At 40.6% G+C, this 19,806-nt stretch overlaps 2 protein-coding genes across 4 annotated transcripts in view; one reads left to right on the top strand and one right to left on the bottom strand.

Annotated features, from left to right (window-relative positions):
• Positions 1-19,806, top strand: part of KDM1A (lysine demethylase 1A) — a 132,346-nt gene that overhangs the window by 78,812 nt on the left and 33,728 nt on the right. The window contains exon 22 of one of the 2 annotated variants that reach the window (XM_053575512.1): positions 5,791-7,701. The exons of the other annotated variant lie outside the window; for it this stretch is intronic. The gene's annotated coding sequence lies outside the window, so the exon portion shown is untranslated. Of the gene's footprint in view, positions 1-5,790; positions 7,702-19,806 lie in introns of those variants that run through there. 2 annotated transcript variants of the gene reach the window in all.
• The window catches only part of LUZP1 (leucine zipper protein 1), a 90,876-nt gene that overhangs the window by 4,924 nt on the left and 66,146 nt on the right, over positions 1-19,806 (bottom strand). For both annotated transcript variants that reach the window (XM_053575510.1, XM_053575508.1), the window contains exon 3: positions 540-3,718. In XM_053575510.1, the coding sequence (XP_053431485.1) occupies positions 540-3,599 (3,060 nt within the window). In that variant the 5' untranslated portion in view covers positions 3,600-3,718. The remainder of the gene's footprint in view (positions 1-539; positions 3,719-19,806) is intronic.

Here is a 19,806-nt window from a genome sequence, read left to right on the forward strand (position 1 = left end):
AATGTAAGCCCTAGCTCTTCTCATTCCCCTATATGCTGACAGCCTGCAAAGATCTACTGTCTGAGGCAGACAAGAATTCGATTACCTGGCCTTGTCTGTACTCTACAGAAAGGGCACAGGCCTCCTACTATCACCCAGAGCTTCCCATCAGCTTAGCTGGTACTTCCACGTGCAGCTGTCAGGCCATAAGAAGAGCTCCTTTGGCAGCTCTGGCAAATTTAGAACAGAAGACATACTTCCTTTTTGTGTCACCTTCATAGAAGAGGGGAAAATGGAGAAGACCAATTGGAAAAGGGATTTTGGAAGGTAATACTGCTCTCTGCCAAAAACCTTCAGGTCAGGTCAAACCCACCTGGTCTTCAACAGTTCTCTGAGCTACCTGCTTTTACTCAATGTTTCCCTGCCCCATGGTTGCCAGAATCCTAGGTCACACAGGCCAGGATGGAGGGGAGAAGGTAAATAGGAAAAAGGAAAGAAGAAAAAGTAAGAGGCAAAGGGGAGAAAAAAAGAGGATAGAGAAGGGAAGAAACGGAACTCACTGTGCCTGCCGAGTGGTTCCAGGCTGCAGCCATGACAGTGTCTCCCGCCCGGGTCCGACGGGTAAGCACCTCTGACACAGTGAGGCTACTTTGGGTCCTTCTGGAGGACAGCTCAGGGGCATCCCCTGAACTTCCTACCCTTCGAGTCCCCTTCTCCAAAAGGTAGGACCTGGGTTGTTCAAGTTCTGAGAAGTCTGTGGAAGACCTTTGGATACAGGGATTGGTGGATTCCATGTTTTTACCTATTCGTGTCAGGGGGTCTTCTAAAGATTTCAAGTCTCGCCTACTCTTCCAGGCATTCCGCACAGTAACATGTCTGGCCTCTGAGGAGCCTGCTTCTGGAGCAGTATGGCTTTTCCACCTGATTGTCTCCGTTGGGAGTGCATGGCTGTTCCTTTCCACAGAGTCCGATGCTTTGATTATAATGCTGCTCCGAGAGACCACTGTTTCTGGCCTGTTCTTCAGGGGCCCATCTCCCATTCTCTCAGCTTCTGTGAGCTGCAGGGTGATATCATGTTTATGAATGGAGACCTCAAAGGGGGAGTTGACATGGTTGCTAACTGATGTGAGCTCTGGTGGCCCAACCTGGATATTGCTGGTGGACGTGTGCCTCTCCCTTGAGATCTCACCTGGGTTGGCTCTAGGGCTACTGCTGTCAGAGGGGTAGATAGTAATGCTGCTTGTCACTTTGTTCATCCCTGATTTGGAGGTGGATTTCTGTTTCTCCAACATAGCCTCAGTTCCAGATCCTCCCATGATTTTTTTCACATCCTTATCAATGATAACAGGTTTGATGACAGCTCTAGACCGCAAGCCCTCTCTGGGACTAAATGGCCTCTGGCTTTTTACCCCAGCACTGCTGGGATCTGGGAATTCCATGGCATTGGTACAGGCTCTGATAGATTTCACAGATTCATTTTCTATTCCCGTATCTTTATCATTCTCAAATGGGGAGATCTTAGGACCCCCTCGGGATTTGGCCTTTTCCCTAGAGTTAGGCTGTAGTTTGGGCTCTGGCTCTGGAGTGATGGTTGTGTTTACCAACTTGGCAGTAACAAGAGATACCACATCCAGGTCATCATCTGAGTCTGGCTTCTCTTTGCCACTAGATTTGATGACTCGACACCTCAAAGCTTCGTGCTGACTGCTGTCTTCTATCACAACTGCTACGGGTTGGTCAACTCCTTCTTTATTGGGGGTTGAAAAGCCCTGAAGGATGTTCTCTTGGCTTCTAGAACTATAGGGATACTTTGATAAAATAGGAGCTTTGGAATTTGGGGAACTGGTATCAGCTTCCAGGCCATTGGCAGCCTTTCTGCCTTTAGACAGCCCTTCTGAGGAGGATCTTCGAGATGAAGCCAGAGCACCAGTGACCTTAGAACAGCCAGAGTCTGCAGCCTGAGTTATTTGACTTCCATTGCCAGGCACCTGTCCTCTCTTGCCAAAGACAGCCTCAGAGGAGGTATCAGAAGCCTTGTCAGCTCTACCCAATGTGTCACTGGGAACAGACCCATGGGTTGTGTCACTAAATGTTCGTGTTGTCTTCTCTGCTTTTCCCTTCAATCCACTCTCAGTGCCTGTCTTGGGAGTCCCCTTCCAAACTTTACTGTGCTCCTGAGCAGCTGGGGGGTAGCGACTGAGTACCGATGGCTGATCCCTGGACTTCTTCCCTTCACTCTGAGAAGACCCAGATGCAAATCGGTCTTCAGTTCTTTTTGTTTCCTGAGTCCCACTATCTGTACCTGCCCCCATATTAGAAGCTTTTCCTGCCCTCCTGTTGGTGAAACTGGGAGAAGAAACGTGCCTGTTGCTTATAGAATAATTTTCATTATTGACAGTAAATTCCTTGTTTCGGAGCCTTTCCCGCTTATGCTGAGGAGAGAGTTCCCGGGATGTGTGCTTGGACAAAGATGCCTCAATCCCGTGGCCTCTGAACTTAGTCCTCTCATGTCTACCTTTGCTGGACAATAAAGCATCTTGCCCTTCTACCTCTCCATTTTCTAATTCTTTCTGTTTCTTGATTTGTAGCTTTATTTCCTCCAGCTGGCTGGCTAAGAATTTGTTTTTATTTTGTTCACTTAGGTAATTATCTTGAAGGTCATTATTTTTGGCCCTTATTTTTTTAAGTTCTTCTTCCAAAGATTCAAAATGTCTAATTTGAGTCTTAAGTTTCTCAATCTCCTGGTTAAGGTCTTTGACTTTGTTGTCTTCCTGATTTCGGTTCTTTTCATTTTCTGATTTATTTCTTGTTTCATTCTCCACCTGCTTTAGGTAGTCCAGAGTACCCTTCCTTCTTGATTCTTTGGACGGTAGTGTAGAAGAGATGCCATCCTCAATCCGTAGGTCATTTCTTTCCAGATTTGAAGCATTCCTTGTATAATCTCGGTTCGTTTTTTTGTTCTGCTCTAGTTTTTGAGTAAGTTCTTTTATCAATTTCTCATTTTCCTTCTCCTTTTCATTCAAGTATTTTCTCTCACTTACAAAGCTCAGAGTTAATGATTTCAGTTTTTCTAACTCCGACACTAAACTCTGCTCAGTTTTATCCAGGCGGTCCTCGGAAGATTCCAGTTCTTTCACTTTGACTTTGAGCATTTCAAGCTCAGAGGAGATTTTCTTGGTCAGATTTCTTTCCTCATTCAGGCTCAGACAAAGCTGAGTGCAGTCATTCTTACTCCTGCTAAAGGCTTCCTCTAGCTTCTCTAATTCAGCCATTCGTTTCTGAAGCTGTTCAATCTCAGATTTCAGCTCCCGAGTTAAGTTTTCCTCCTCTTCAAGTTTCTGCTTCATCAGCTGACACAGATCCTCTGCTCTCTTAATTTCCTCATCTTTACCTTCAATTCTCAAAACCCGCTGGCGCAGCACTTCAATCTCAGCCAACATGCTGGAGTTGCTGCCTTCTGCCTGAATCACCTTGTCTTGGAGTTCCAGGAGCTCATCCTCTGCTTTCTGGAGGTTTTTTGTGGCTTCCTCCAACTCATCAAGGCGGCGGCTTAGACTCTGTAACTTAAACCGCAAGTGGCGGCTAGAGGCAGTCTCCTTGTAGCTTGCAAATTCGGCCATGTCTACAGCCAGCCAATGTGGGCTACTAGAGGCATCCAATTCCACTCAAGGGGATGAGAAATGGTTACCTTTCTCTTGGCAACCACAAACTTCTTTGGCAGGTGGAGATCATTATCTGACTACAGAAAGAAAGTAGAGAACATGTTAGTCAGCAAATCTAAAACCAACACATTAGCACTTTAGCTCCTATCTATAGTCCTTGGGCTGAGAACACAGTAGGAGCTCAAATTTGTTGAATGAATGAACTTGAATAAATCAACAAGAAAACACTGGTTCTTTATTGGCGATATTGAGCTGATATTTTTTATCACCAGGGGCAGCAGGGCAAAAAGATGAAGGCAGCCTTACTTCTCATGGTAGGGTGTATTATTAGTCTTTGCCATCTGCCACTTGCCTAATTTCTGGAGAGTCATTAACCTTTCTACAAGACATTAACTACGTAAACTGAGCCTCAGTTTTACTTATTTGTAAAATGGGAATAACGATATCTACCACATCTGTTCCCATTGTTGTTCTGAGATAGTACAAGGAAACTTCTCCAAACAATTCTAAGATTGTTATATTTAAAAGTTCTCTCTCATGAGCTATTATGATGTAAAGTGATACAAATTAATTCACCCTCCTTGCTATATAAATGTGAGCTAAATGTACAACATACTACAAGGACTCTTTCCATACTTGTTTTCAGTTATCTCTTCTCCTACAAGCTTGAGTATATCTGTAAGTGGAATCAGGTCTGACTCAGCCCTGACCAGCCAACAGGCAGCCTCTACAAAGTTTATCCTTTTACATTTTAATATAAATCTCTCAGACATTCAAGTGGATGTGAAGACTGAATTGTTTCTTTGAAAACCATTTCACTGCAGATATATACCAAACATATCATGGGTTACTTTAAGGAAAAGGAGAAAGGGGAAAGACAAAGTAGACTTTAGTTTCATATGTAATGTCCTCATTTAAAAAATAGTAAAATGGGGTGGCGCCTGTGGCTCAAAGGAGTGGGGCACCGGCCCCATATACCGGAGGTGGCGGGTTCAAACTCAGCCCTGGCCAAAAACTGCAAAAAAAAAAAAAAGTAAAATGGATTAATGTATGTACTTTATGTAATTTAACAAAAGGGAAAAAAATACTTTTTGTGAACATTAAGTTCTACAGAATTAAAAAGCAGACAATAGACTTCCTCTTGTATCAGGTAGGACAACCCAGATAACCTTAGACTGTCAATATCTAAAAATGCTGAATAAAATAAAACGATTGCTTTAAATTTATACTTGATCTCACAGAAAGTAAGACACAGCCCAGTTAAAATCAGGAAAAGAAGACTAAAGGAAAACACAGAACAATAAGTTTAAGCTACTAGTGAACTGTCCTAATAGTTTTGCAGGTCTCCAGAACCAAAGACTTTGGGTTCTCACAGTTGTGTAGGTGTAAGAGACAAGGGTCTGAGCCCATCGGAGGTGGAAAATGAGACCCCAGTCTCCACTAAAGCAAGATTGGCAAACCACAACTTCAGGAAAAAATAGTACACTAGTGGGGAAAAAATATCACTTCCCTGACTCAGGGAGATAGCAGGACTTGGGCTGTGTTAGGGGGAAAGGGAGGAGAATCACTAAAAAATTTATAATCTTAGGCCTGCTCTCTCTTGAGTTCTATGTGAATAGTCTGGGACCAATTCTGTTTTTCGCTGAGGAACTAATATAAAATGTTCTCAGCCTGGTAATATCCCTGGGAAACTTAGCTGAGTAAACAAAAATACTCCGAAGGGCAGACACTCTGCTTGAGGTCACAGAGGATTCCTACAGATAAAGTCCAGCCAAACCTCAGTTTATGATTCCAAATTACAAAACACATGAAGACCTATCTTTTACTGTGACTGAGCAAAGCAGAATTATACCAATAAGAACTAAAGTTAAGGCTCGGCGCCTGTAGCTCAGTGGCTAGGGCGCCAGCCACATACACCGGAGCTGATGGGTTTGAACCCAGCCGAGGCCTGCCAAACAACAAAAGCTACAACCAAAAAATAGCCCGGTGCTGTGGCAGGCACCTGTAGTCCCAGCTACTTGGGAGGCTGAAGCAAGAGAATCGCTTAAGCCCAAGAGTTTGAGGTTGCTTTGAGCTGTGACGCCATAGCACTCTATTGAGGGCAACAAAGTGAAACTGTCTCTCTCTTTTTTTTTTTTTTTTGAGACAGAGCCTCAAGCTATCGCCCTGGTAGAATGCCATGTCGTCACAGCTCACAGCGGAGAACCTCCAACTCCTGGCCTCAAGCAATTCTCCTGCCTTCGCCTCCCAAATAGCTGGGATTACAGGCACCTGCCACAATGCCCAGCTATTTTTTGGTTGCAGCCGTCATTTTTGTTTGGTGAGCCTGGGCTGGATTCGAATCCGCCAGCTCAGGTGTATGTGGCTGGCGTCTTAGCCGCTTGAGCCACAAGCACGGAGCCATGATCAGTGATCTTTGATGTTACTATTGTTAATTGTTTTGGGGCACCATGAACCATACCCACACAAGATGGTGAACTTAATCGATAAATGCTACGTGTATTCTGACTATCAATATTTCACCGATAGGCTATTCCCATTTATTTCCTTCTCCTCAAGCCTCCTCAATCCCTGAGACCAACAATATTGAAATTAGGCTAATTAATATGGCATCTAAGTATTCAAATGACAAAGGAAGAGTTGCAGATCTCTCACTTGCAATCAAAAGCTAGAAATGGCCAGGTATGGTGGTATGTACTTTTAATCCCAGCTACTTAGGGAATCCGAAGCAAGAAGATTCCTTGAGGGCAGGAGTTCAAGGCTACAGTGTGCTATGATTGCACCTGTGAACAGCCACTGCACTCCCCACTGGGCAACAGAGTAAGACCTCTTGCCAAAAACAAAAACCATTTGCATCAGTGCTCCCAAAAGTGCAATACTTAGGTATAAATCTAACAAAAGAAGTACAAGATCTATATGGTGAAAACTATAGAAACATTTATAAAAGATATCTAAGAGCTAAATAAATGATGAGATATTCCATGTTCATGAACAAGAAGACTCCATATTGTCAAGATGTCAGTTCTTCCCAACCTGATCTACAGATTCAGCGCAATCCCGAAGAAAATGATTTTAAGGTTTATATGGAAAGACAAAAGACCCTGAATAACCAACACAATATTGAAGGTGAAGAAAAAAGAAGATTGACAGTACCTGACTTTAAGACATACTATAAAGCAAAAACAAAGAAAAAATAAAATAAAAAACCAAAAAGACATACAATTAATCTACAGTACTCAAAAGACAGTGTGGTATTAGAGAAAGAATCAGATCAATGGAACAGAATAGACAGCCCAGAATTAGACCCACATATACAGAATAAGATATACTTAATCTTTGACTAAGGAACGAAAGCAATACAATAGAGCACAGTCTTTTCAACATATGGAGCTAGAACTGGACATCCACATGCAAAAAAGTGAACCTAGATACAGACCTCATACCTTCATAAAAATTTAACTCAAAACAAATCATAGACCTAATGTAAAATGCAAAACTATAAAATTTCTAAAATATATGAGAAAACCTAAATGGCCTTGGGCATAGTGATAATTTCTTAGATACTACTCCAAATGTACAATCCACAAAAGAAATAACTGACAAGCTGGACTTCATTTAAGTAAAACAAACTTCTGCCCTGCAAAAAACACTGTCAACAGAATAAGAAGTTAAGCCACGGACTGGAAGAAAATAATCTGCAAAACATAAATCTGGTAACAAGGACATTATCCAAAATAAAAAAAAGAACTCTTAAAGCTCAGCAATAAGAAAACAAACAACCCGATTAAAAGTTGGGCAAAAGGTCTGAATAGACACCTCATCAGAGAAGATACACAGATGGCAATAAGGATATGAAGGTCAGCATCATGTCATTTGAGAACTACAAATTAAAACAAGATACCACTATATACCCACTAGAATGGCCAAAATCCAAAACTCTGATGACCAAATGCTAGAGAGGATGTGGAGCAACAGAACTCTCATTCATTTCAACGAGTCTGAAAGACAATTCAGCAGTTTCTTTAAAAACTAAACAAACTCTTACCATAAGAGTTTGACCTAAGAATTGACCTAAGAATCAATTGCAATCCTTGGTATTAACCCAAATGAGTTGAAAATTTACATCCAAATAAAAATCTGCATGCAAATCTTTATATTAGCTTTATTTGTAACTGCCAAAACTTGAAAGCAACAAAAATGTCCTTCAGTAGGTGAACAAACTGTGGTAAATACACATGATAGAATATTACTTAGTTCTATTTTTTATTTTTATTTTTTTGCAGTTTTTGGCCGGGGCTGGGTTTGAACCCACCACCTTTGGCATACGGGGCTGGCGCCCTACTCCTTTGAGCCACAGACGCCACCCATATTACTTAGTTCTAAAAAGAAAGGAGTTATCAAGCCATGAAAAACATGGATGAATTTTAATGTTATTACTATATTACTAAGTGAAAGAAACCAATCTGAAAAGGCTACATACTATATGATTACAACTATATAACATTCTGGAAAAGGAGACAGGTAAAAGGATCAGTAGTTGCCAAGAGGAAGAGGAGAGGACATACTATAAAGCAAAAACAAAAAAATAATAAAATTTTAAAAAGCAGGTGAAGCTTAGAGGATTTTTAGGGCAGTGAAACACTCTGCATACAATTATAGATACATTTCATTATACATTTGTCCCAATTCATAGAATATACATCAAGAATGAATCTTAATATAAGCTATGGACTTTAGGTGATAATGACATATGATGACTTAAAAAACAAGGTAAGGGCTGACATAATTGCTATGCTAAAAATAGACTATATCCTAGCACTCTGGGAGGCTGAGGTGGGTGGATTGCCTGAGCTTAGGAGTCCAAGACCAACCTGAGCCAGAGCAAGACACCATCTCTAAAAATAGCGAGGCATTGTGGCGGGTGCCTGTAGTCCCAGCGACTCGGGAGGCTGAAGCAAAAGGATCGCTTGAGCCCAGGAGTTTGAGGTTGCTGTGAGCTATGATACCACAAGAGACAAAGTGAGACTCTGTCTCAAAAAAATAAATAAATAAAATTAAAAAAATAAAAATATACCATAGGGGATAAGGGTAGGAACTAGAAGACCAAAAAGGAGGCTATTGAGTAATCCAGGCAAAAGATAGCTGTGACCTTTATCAGGATGGTGCCAATGTAAGCAGTGAGAAGTGGTCAAAATTCTGGCCATATGAAGGTAGAACCACCGGATTTGCTCTTGAACTATACATGAAGTGTAAGACAAAGAAAGAAATTAAGAATGACTCCAAGGATTCTGGCCTAAATTGTATAAAGATAGCATTGTCATCAATTCACATGGGGATAACTGCAGAAGGAGCAGTCTGAGAAGGAAGATGAGGAGTTCAGTTTCGGGCACATATATGAGATAATTAGTCCTCCAAATAGAGATGTTAAAGGAACGTTGAATACATAGGTATGAAGGGTTAGGAGAGAAATATGGGCTGAAGATATAAATGTGTGAGTCAACAAGAAACAGATCTTTTATAAAGTCATGATCTAGATGAGTTTACCAAGGAACTAAGTGAATTTGGAGAAAACATTAAGTCAAAGGTCTGAGCCCCAGAGTGGGGCTGATACTTGTTTTACTAGTAGAGATGTAGTGTAACTAGCAAAGGAGACAAAGCAAAGTCAGTAAGGTAGATGGAAACCTGAAAGAGTATATAATATTCATGGAAACCTAGCTAAGAAAGTAAAGTGTTTGAAGAAGAAAGGAATGATCAATTGTGTCAAGTGAAGCTAATGGATTAAGATGAGGATGAAGAACAGACCATTAAATTTAACATGGAAGTCAGCTGGTAAGAGCAGTGTTGGTGAAGTGATGGACATCAAAGCCTTACTAGAATGAGTTTAAGAAAGAAAATAAAATGAACTGGAGACAACATACATTAGATGATTTTTTTAATTCTACTGAAAAGCAAAGCAAAGAAATAGGGAGGTAGCTGATATCAACAGTTTTCTTTTCTGAAGATGAGGCACAAAGTATGTTGTTTTCTTGATAGAATATTATCTAGGAAAAAGGAAAATTTTGACAAGTTATGAAAAAGGAGAGGAAACCTTCTGGAGGATGTTCTTGGGCTGAAGAGAGAGAATGGGGCTCTAGCACATATAGCACAAGGAACCACCGTGGAGAAAAGCACAGTTAGTTTCCCTATGGTAATAGGCAGGAAGGTAAAATATGTGGGTACAGGTGTTAGTGGGGAAGTATGGCGGTAGGTCTGGTGGTAGGGTTAGCAAAGTTCTTTATGATTGTTTTTGCCTTCTCACTGATGTAAAGGGAAATCTCATCATCTTTAAGTGATGAAGGGGTTGGAGAAGTCTTACAGGTTTCAGGAATGGTCACCTAAATGAGTGGAAATACAAAACAATGCCAGCCAACAGTAAGGGCACACTTAAAATTCATAATTTAAAGTGAAACCAATCAGGGCAGAGCAAGATGGCAGACCAGAAGGACCGTTCAGCTGAGCTCTCCTAGAACAAATGGGGAAAAAGAGAGAGCCCAGCCATACCTGCTGGCAAGGGGACCTTACCCAGAGTTGTAGTTCAGGGAGCACAGAGAAGAGGAGGTTAGCTGGATACAGTATATAATCTGGAGTGGTAGAAATCTAACACATTAGGCAAGTGATTGCTACTAGCTGGGATCAGTTGCCCTCCCCCACCATGGAGGTCCTAGACAGGAGGAAGCCTTTCTGGAGTTTTCAGTTGTTGGGGGAAGCTGAGTGTTGAGTGGAAAGCTTAGAAGAATGGGTGGACTCCAACAGTATATAGCAACCAGATTTGAATATCACTTGGAGCAGACTTGCCATAGGTTTGGTGGCTGGTGAGGCAGCCATACTGAGAAGGACTCAGCAGCCAAGGGGCTGCCATTGTGGGAAGGTCCTGAGAAGGTCTTAGCAGGGGGCCTAACGGACAGCCATCTTAAGTCTGCCTGCCAGGGATAGAACTCCACTCTTAGGACAGGCTGAGAGACTCAGGCATTCCACAGGAACTGAAGTCAGGGAACACTGTGAGACCTACCCCCGAAGGATTCTTGTGAGCCTTAAGATCTCAACTTGGCAGGATCTGAATGCTGAGGAAACAAGCAGGCTATCACTGAGGGCAGCTAAATTACAATTAAGGACTATAGAGGTTGCTGGTTGTGTTCTCCATCTCCTAAAAAAACCACAGCACCACCTGGTGTGCAGGTGACATAATGCAACATATTGTCATGGAGAGCAAGGACTCCTGTTTTTTTGGCCATGAGGAAGAGTTTGGCTTTGCTCAGGCTGAGCCCACTTTAAGACCTAAGCAAAGGAGGAAGTGAGAAGGAAAAAGGAGATAATGAGGTGAACAAGAAGAACACATGAGGAGGAACCAACAGAAAAATGTCAGCAACATGAAAAACCAAAACAGAGAAACCACCCCAAGGGACCATGAAGCAGCTACTGCAGAAGACAACATCTATAAAGAATTAATGGATTTGACAGAAGGGGAATTTAAAATATGGATGATAAAGACAATAAAAGGAATGGATTAGAAAATGGAAAGACAGAACCAAAAGTCAGATGAGCGATATGTAGAATATAAGAAAGGACATGGCAGAGCTTAAGGAAATGTAAAGATGCAGTAGAAAGTATCAAAAACGGGTTAGACCATGGAGAAGAAAGAACCTCAAAGCTAGAGAATAAAGTTTTCGTGTTAACCCAGGGAGTTAAAGAGGCAGAAAAGGAGAGGCAGAAAGCAGGCTTGGCGCCCGTAGCACAGTGGTTACAGTGCCAGCCACATACACTGAGGTTGGCAGGTTTGAACCCAGCCCATTGCTATATAACAATGACAACTGCAAAAAAAATAGCCAGGCAGGGCATCGCCTGTGGCTCAAAGGAGTGGGGCGCCAGCCCCATATGCTGCAGGTGACGGGTTCAAACCCAGCCCCAGCCAAAAACTGCAAAAAAAAATAATAATGAAAACAGCTGGGTATTGTGGCGGGTGCCTGTAGTCCCAGCTACTTGTGAGGCTGAGGCAAGAGAATTGCTTAAGCCCAAGAGTTTGAGGTTGCTGTGAGCTGTGACACCATGGCACTCTACTGAGGGCAACACAGTAAGACTCTGCCCCCTCCCCCCAAAAAAAAGAGAGAGAGAGGGCAGGAGAGAAAGCAGAACAGGCACTTAGAAAACTATGAGAGTCCATAAAGTATTCAAACAGACAAATAACACGGATTCCTGAAGGGGAAGAAGATTGTCCCAAAGGAATAGAAGCCCTACTGGAGACTATCATAAATGAAAACCTCCCAAGTTTTACTAAAAACCCTGACAGACTCCTTTCAGATGGATGTGGATATCAAATCCTGGGTCATCTCAACTCAAACAGAGCTTCTCCAAGACACATCATTGTAATGAACCTGTCCAAAGTCAAGATGAAAGAAAAAATTCTGTAAGCAGCCAGGGGGAGGAAACCAACTGACCTACAGAGGCAGAGCCATTAGGATGACAGCAGACTTTTCAACTGAAACTCCAAGCCAAAAAGGCATGGTCATCCACCTTCAACATTCTTAAACAAAACAATTTTCAGCCCAGAATTTTGTACCCTGTTAAACTAAGCGTCAAAATTGGTGGAGAATTTAAATCTTTTTGTGGATATACAAACACTGAGGAAATTCACCATAAAAAGATGAGCTCTACAGGGAATACTTAGACCTATTCTCAACACTGACCATCACAATGGACCACAAGCAATATAAACACCCAGAAGCTCAACATTAAAACTTAGCTTCCATATTGCCCCAATTTAATAGGTATCTGAATGGTAGGGCCATTATTTTTATTCGTATTTTTGGAGACATTAAAGCCAAAATTTGTTTTAAAAAAAAAAACTTAGCTTCCAATAAATGCATCAATGTACAAAGTTATGATTTAATAAAAAATAATTAAGAAAAATAAAATAGATACTTTAAAAAAAAACTTAGCTTTGACAATGGCACAAAAGATAAAATTACACGATGGACTTTCACGAAATAAGATGAATAGAACTCCACCACACTTATCAATTCTCTCAATAAATACAAAAAGGACTGAATTCACCACTGAAGAGGCACAGGCTGGCTGACTGGATAAAAAAGCACAAGACATCCATATGCTGTCTCCAGGAGACACACTTAGTCTTGAAGGACAAATCAATACTCAGGGTTAAGGGATGGAAAACAGTATTTCAAGCAAATGGAAATCAGAAGAAAGGAGGGGTTGCAATTTTGTTTTTAGACACAAGCCAATTTAAAGCAACTGCAGTTAAGAAAGACAAAGATGGACACTTTATATTGGTCAAAGGTACAATACAAGAAGACGCTTCAATTTTAAATATTTATACACCCAACTTAAATGCTCCCAGATTTATGAAACAGACCTTCACAGGTCTGAACAATATGATATTCCATAACACCGTAATAGCCAAGGACTTTAACACCCCTCTCATAAAACTGGACAGATCCTCTAAACAGAAACTACACAAAGGACTTAAATATGACCCTAGAACAAATGAGATTAATAGACATTATGTATATACTCCCAAAGCAACCTACAGATTCAGTGCAATTCCCATTGAACACACCATCCCAAAGCTAATGAATATACATTTTTCTTGTCAGCCCATGGCATGTCCTCCAAAATAGACCACATCCTAGGATACAAATCAAACCTCAGCAAAATTAAAAGGAGAGAAATTATACCTGGTATCTTCTCAGACCACAAGGCAATAAAGATGGACCTCAACTCCAACAAAAACGTTCATCCTCACACAAAGACTTGGAATTTAAATAATAGTTAGGTTCAGGAAGAGATTCTTGGGGTTGGAGAGAATTGGCATTTGGCATTTTCTCAAGGCCCACTTACTTTGTTGTTGTTGTTGCAATATGGCTGGGGCCAGGTTTGAACACACCACCCTCGGTATATGGGGCTGGCGCCCGACTCACTGAGCCACGGGCACCGCCCCAAGGCCCACTTTTTATTGTTTTTCTTTTGCCCTGGGCTTTCTTATAGGATCATTGTTGGAGTCAGTTCTCTTTCAAACTGTAGTTATTTTTTTCTTATGGCTCAGGCTGTGTTCCTTGTCTTCTTTTCTCCGCGTTTAGAATCTAAGTTTTTCAAACTACATCACCCAGTGCCCAGTGCCCTTATTCTTGCTGACATGTACAGACACTCTGGGTCACTGCCCCTAATTTGTCAACAGCTTCAGGTTCTATTTTAATGTCATTCTTTTCAACCAAATTCATTAGCTTATAGTGCTCCAACTCAGACTGAACCAGAGTTGGAACACTATAAGCTAATAAATACTGTATAAGCAAAAGCAAGGACAAGAGAGTTGAGAGTATGTATGAGTGAACTTAAGCATACTTGGTAAAGTGGAAAGAGGAACACGAAAGTGAACACAGTGAAAATGTAATAGCACCAATGAACTGAAGGACCCAATGAAGGATTGTCAGTGGAGATCAGATCGAAATACAGGAGACGATAATCAGGGATTTCAGGGAATTGAAATTATGGAGAGAGTACAGTTATTGATAATGTCAAAACTAAGGTATAATCTCAGGAACGTTGTAGGGAGTGGTAAGAAGTAGAAGACAAAATTATTACAGGAAAGAAATAATTGAAAAGCAAAAGTATTGCAAGGATCACTGGCATATACGTTGAAAGCATCAAAAATTAACATGAATTGTGTTGAAAAGAATGACATTAAAATAGAACTGAAGCTGTTGAGAAATTAGGGGCAGTGACCCAGAGTGTCTGTACATGTCAGCAAGAATAAGGGCACTGGGTGATGTAGTTTGAAAAACTTAGATTCTAAACTCGGAGAAAAGAAGACAAGGAACACAGCCTGAGCCATAAGAGAAAAACAACTACAGTTTGAAAGAGAACTGACTCCAACAATGATCCTATAAGAAAGCCCAGGGCAAAAGAAAAACAATAAAAAGTGGGCCTTGAGAAAATGCCAAATGCCAATTCTCTCCAACCCCAAGAGCTCTTCCACTGGCTGCACTATGAGCTTAAAGCCACCAGATGGAGCCCAAGCTCTCAGCTCTTTAGAAAGACATCAAGGCTCGGAGGTATTCAGAAGCCCAAATCTCCCTTACTCCCCTCAGCCTCTGAGATCTTGCCCTCTCCCTGATTATTTCTGCCTATCTATGACTCTCCTTCTCTGGGTATAACTTTCTGTCCTCTCATCTATGCCTCTTTTGGCCTTGCCAAGAACTCTCTTCCATTCACTAGCCTATGTTTCCTTACTCTCAAAAATAGAGATACTGCTATGTTTATATATATTTATAAGAAAGACACCTTTCCCTTTCTCTTGCCTTTAGCCTTTTTTCTAGTGGTACAATCAGAACCTTATCAACTTATACACACGGTTTGGGGTGTGGATGCTAAACTAAAAAATACAGGCCACGAACTATTTTTAAATGAGAGGATACAAAGGATTTGCATTGGTACAGCAGTTACTGGAAGACAAATGATACACAATGCAACTATGAAGTACTTTAAAACAGCCTACCTCATTAAGTGTACTCATGACCATTAAGTTGTACACTTTAAAGAGATGAACTTTATGATATATAAATTGTATCTCAATAAAGCTGTTAAAAGTAAAACCCAGCTTATTCTCAAACCATAACATTCCCTCAACATACCTTATTTCTAGCTCATAATATAGTTTTCTTAAATCTCGTTTTCAAAAGGAAATGTTAAAATTTAATACAGCCCCATCTATAAATTATCATAATTCTGAATTAGTAGAGTCCAGGAATATACCACTGTTTTATTTATCTGGCTTTTAGTACCAATTTTGTATGTCTGTTCAAGACCCTGAGTGATATGAATCAACCAGTATATAGCACAAGGAATAGAAAACCTAGACCCAGTTAATATGTAGCAAATACTTCCTGGAACTATAAAGAGAAAACACATCACCATTCTACTTAAAATCCTCTAAAGGTCCTGGTTACTCTCAAGATGAAGTCCAAATTCCCCATCATGACATATAAAAGCCCTTCCGGATCTGGCCGTCTACCTCTTCAGCCTTGTCTGCAAAGTATGCATCAGCTGTACGTTATTATGCTCTCTCTCACTCAGCTCGATTCCTCCTTTGTTCAGATCTCAACCTTAGAATTCCTTCACAAAGCTTCTGGAGCAACTTCTTCCTGAAACCCCAGGCCAGATCAGGGCCTCTCTTTCTCACTTTCATAGTTTGCTATATGGATCCCATCACAACCCTTTCACACTACTGAAGTTTCATTTATTCATTTTGTCCCTCCAACTTTTGTTTATTCACCATTGTATTCTCAGTACCCAGCAGAGAACCTAGCACATAATAAATACTTAGTATTTGATGAATGAATGGCTGAATGAGTCTCCTAATTATTAAATAGCTGGTTGGCCCTTTGGCACTGGCCATTAACAATATTAAAAATATCAATGACCTAATTATAGATTATAAAAGGAAAAAACAGTTGGCAAGAGTGAATATAGAGAGCACAGAATATCAGGACCTGTGATAATGCTCTAAATGATCTCATCCCAAGCCCTGTTGCACAGAGTCTCATACAGAGTCTCAATCATAATTCTTTTCCTCTGGCCTGTTGGATAATATTCCTTCTGGCTTGCAGGTCTGTAGCATGTAAATGGGGCATAAATTCTGAAAAACCACATCACCACAGGCTGTCCGGCTCTAGTTACTGCACCGAGTGTTGGAGAAGTAGAAAATACTTACGACTATTCCCCTACTCCTTAGAATGGGATTTCAGTGCCAAAAGGTAGCCAAAGATCACTGTTTTTCAAACTAGACTCAACAAATCCCCTTGGATCATATAGGTGAAAGAGATCAGGGGAGAGAGAAGTTTTACCAGGCTGAGCTCCAGGCTTCCCCTCTCTCTTAGCCAAAACAACTAATTGTAGCATCCTACCATATTGGGCTTCCCCTATATGACTATATTGAAGCAAGAGTTCTATAGATTTTTAAAAAAATAAAACCACCTATCTCACCTAATCCTGTTATTTTAAAAAATGAAGAAATAGGCTCAGAAGTAAATACTGTGATTTCTTCAGTAGTTTAGCAAAGCCAGAGAGACTTCAGTCTCTGGATGCTCTATCCAAGATTCTTCCCATTATGCAGTCACCTCTCTATAAACTCTTAAGCATTTTTTACAAAGAAGACATTCTGAGCACTACTCCATACCACAAACTAATGACAGAAAGGTATAAAGAAACAAATAAGGACAACTACAAATTGAGCACTACTATACACCAGGCAATATATTAAACACCTGTATATACGCTTTCTCCAGGAATCCCAGTTCTACCATTTACTTTGTATGTTCTTAAACAAATTACTTCACGAAGTTTTTCTCATCCATATAAAGACAATATGGTAATCCTCAGCATGTGAAGTGCTTAGCATAATGCCTTGCATATAAGTTACAATAAAAAGTAGCTACTACTATTATTCTATTTGGCCTTCAAAATAACCTTATGGGGCAGGAACCCTCAAACTTGCCTAAGGTAACATAGCTAGTAAGAAGGATATTCAGACAGTGAGCGGCGCCTGTGGCTCAGTGAGTAGGGCGCCGGCCCCATATACTAGAGGTGGCGGGTTCAAACCTGGCCCTGGCCAAAAACTGCAAAAAAAAAAAAAAAAAATTCCTAGTCTGGATATTCAGACAATAAATCCAGGTCTAGTTTTGAAGTTCATATTCTTTTAAAAACAATACAACATTTGGCCAAGTTACTGATTTTTCTCTATGCTTCAGTTCCTTCCTCTAAAACAGTGGTTCTCAACCTTCCTAATGCCGTGACCCTTTAGTACAGTTCCTGTGGGTTATGACCCACAGGTTGAGAACCGCAGCTCTAAAAGAACAAAATAGCATCCCAATTTACCATTTAGCGATACTAGGCAATAAAGTTAGCACAGGCGTCCTCAAACTTTTTAAACAGGGGGCCAATTCACTGTCCCTGAGATCGTTGGAGGGCCGGACTATAGTTCAAAAAAAAAAAAAAACTATGAACAAATTCCTATGCACACTGCACATATCTTATTTTGAAGTAAAAAACAAAACGGGAACAAATACAATTCACACCGCTTCATGTGGCCCACGGGCCGCAGTTTGAAGACGCCTGAGTTAGCAAAAGCACTCTGAAAAGTTTTACCAGGCAGAATCCTCTTAAAAATAGATTCGCTAAGATCATCCCTTCTGCTCTGGGTAAACAAGGATACGGATTGGAAATGGGGCTAGGATGTCACTCATCTCTGACCTTTTTGGCCCTAAGCATAGCCAGAAAAGTAAATGTTTTGCCTCCTCCTCAACATCCAAAAAGGGAAAGGATAGATGCCTCTCTTCCTAGCTCCTCCCTCACTCTGTTAAGTGTATTTAGTGAGGCAAAATTCGTTTATTTAGTAGACATTTATGGAACATCTAGGATGCACCCAGTACGTTCCCAAGATAATTAGAAGATCTGACCCTTGTGTTTAAGGAAATCAGACAGATGTCACCAATAAAACAATGATAAAGAAGCCTTCTCTGGCCATCTTACATAATAAAGCACCCACCCTTCTGCTCCCTTATCTTCTCAATCCGTTTGTTTGGTTTTTTTTTTTTCCCTAAGTACATTTTACCACCATACATGTGCACTGGAAGTACAGAAGAAGTGATTAATTGTTCCTGAAGGCGGGGGGTGGGAGGGATGGGTGGGAAGGAAATTGTTTATATTAAACAAGGGAAATATGAAGGAAGGACAGGGAAGGCCATCTTTCAATGCCAACTACCCCATGCCACCAGGTTCTAGCTCAGTTCTAGTTCATACTAGAAAGATACAGCGCCAAATGTCTCTAATTTGGGGTTCCTTTCTATCAAAGTTCCTAAACCCAGTTCCAAGTGACCCTAGCCAGCATTTGAGGGCTCTTCTTCCTGTCCTAGCACATCAGGAAGGTCTGAAATAGAACATAGTCAGGCTTGCCCTGCCCTTTCTCCCAACACAGATGCCATGATTCACTTCCTGTTCCCAGTAGTCATTAAAAGAGGGGTCAGCAAACTTTTTCTTTAAAGATTGATAGTATACACGTTAAGTATACAACTTTGTTTACGAGTAAATATTTTAGATTTTGTTGGACCAACAGGAGTGTCTCTGTTCCAACTCTGACATTGTAGTGTGAAGCAGCCATAAGTAATAATAATGTACACAAGCAAATGAACATAGCCATGTTTCGATTGGAACTTTATTTACAAAAATAGGTAGGTTTTTCTGTAGGCCAAGAGTTTGCCAATCCCTGATCTAAAGGAAAATGGAAGAGCTATTTTTAAGCAGTTTCTTCTTGACCATTTCTACTTAAAACTTTAGGCTACCCACATCTCACTACCATTTCTTGAGTGTTTCTATTTAGTTGCTATATTTTTCCTAGAATAACAAATTCATGTATTTTGGATATACAAACTCAGGATAGTAACCCAGCAAGCATACAGAAATTCTTTAGGTTGAAAAGGAAATAAATATCATCCGATCCAACCTCCTACTCAATGTGAAAGTTGTCATTCAGTTCCTGTTCAAACACTTCTAATGACAGGAACAACGCTCACTTCCTCCCAAGGCAATTCATTCCATCTTTGGACAGCTCTAAGGTAAAATATCCTACTTATTTTTCTTCTTGGCAAATTTAACCACCAGATTACTTATGAATTTGTTTATTGTCTCTTTCTACCGGAATATAAGATCCACGAGGTCAGAAACATAGTTTTTACATTGGTAGCTGTTTTTTACTGCTATATCTCCTGAACCTTGAACAGTGTCTAATAAATAAAAGGATATAAAATAATTATTAGAAGGAAGGAAAGAAGAGAGGGAGAGTAAGAAAGGGGGAGGGTAGGGAAAGGGAAACAAACAAAACAATACTGCATTTGGGGAACTTTAGTAATTAAGCATGGCTGATATTGAGAAGCACAAGGGGAAGAACAGAGTAAGTTACTAATGAGGTTTGAGTGGTAGATTTGAGGTCCTGAAATCTCAAAGCAAATGGAGAGGCAAAGGTTGTACTGTTGAAGGAACATTTAGAATTCCCTTATTTTCCTTCTTCTCTTCCTTCCAAGCCTTCCTCCCCTATGCTATTCTGATAATAAATATCTTTTAA

Source organism: Nycticebus coucang, chromosome 22 (genome assembly GCF_027406575.1).
Source record: "Nycticebus coucang isolate mNycCou1 chromosome 22, mNycCou1.pri, whole genome shotgun sequence".
NCBI classification, from domain to species: domain Eukaryota; kingdom Metazoa; phylum Chordata; class Mammalia; order Primates; family Lorisidae; genus Nycticebus; species Nycticebus coucang.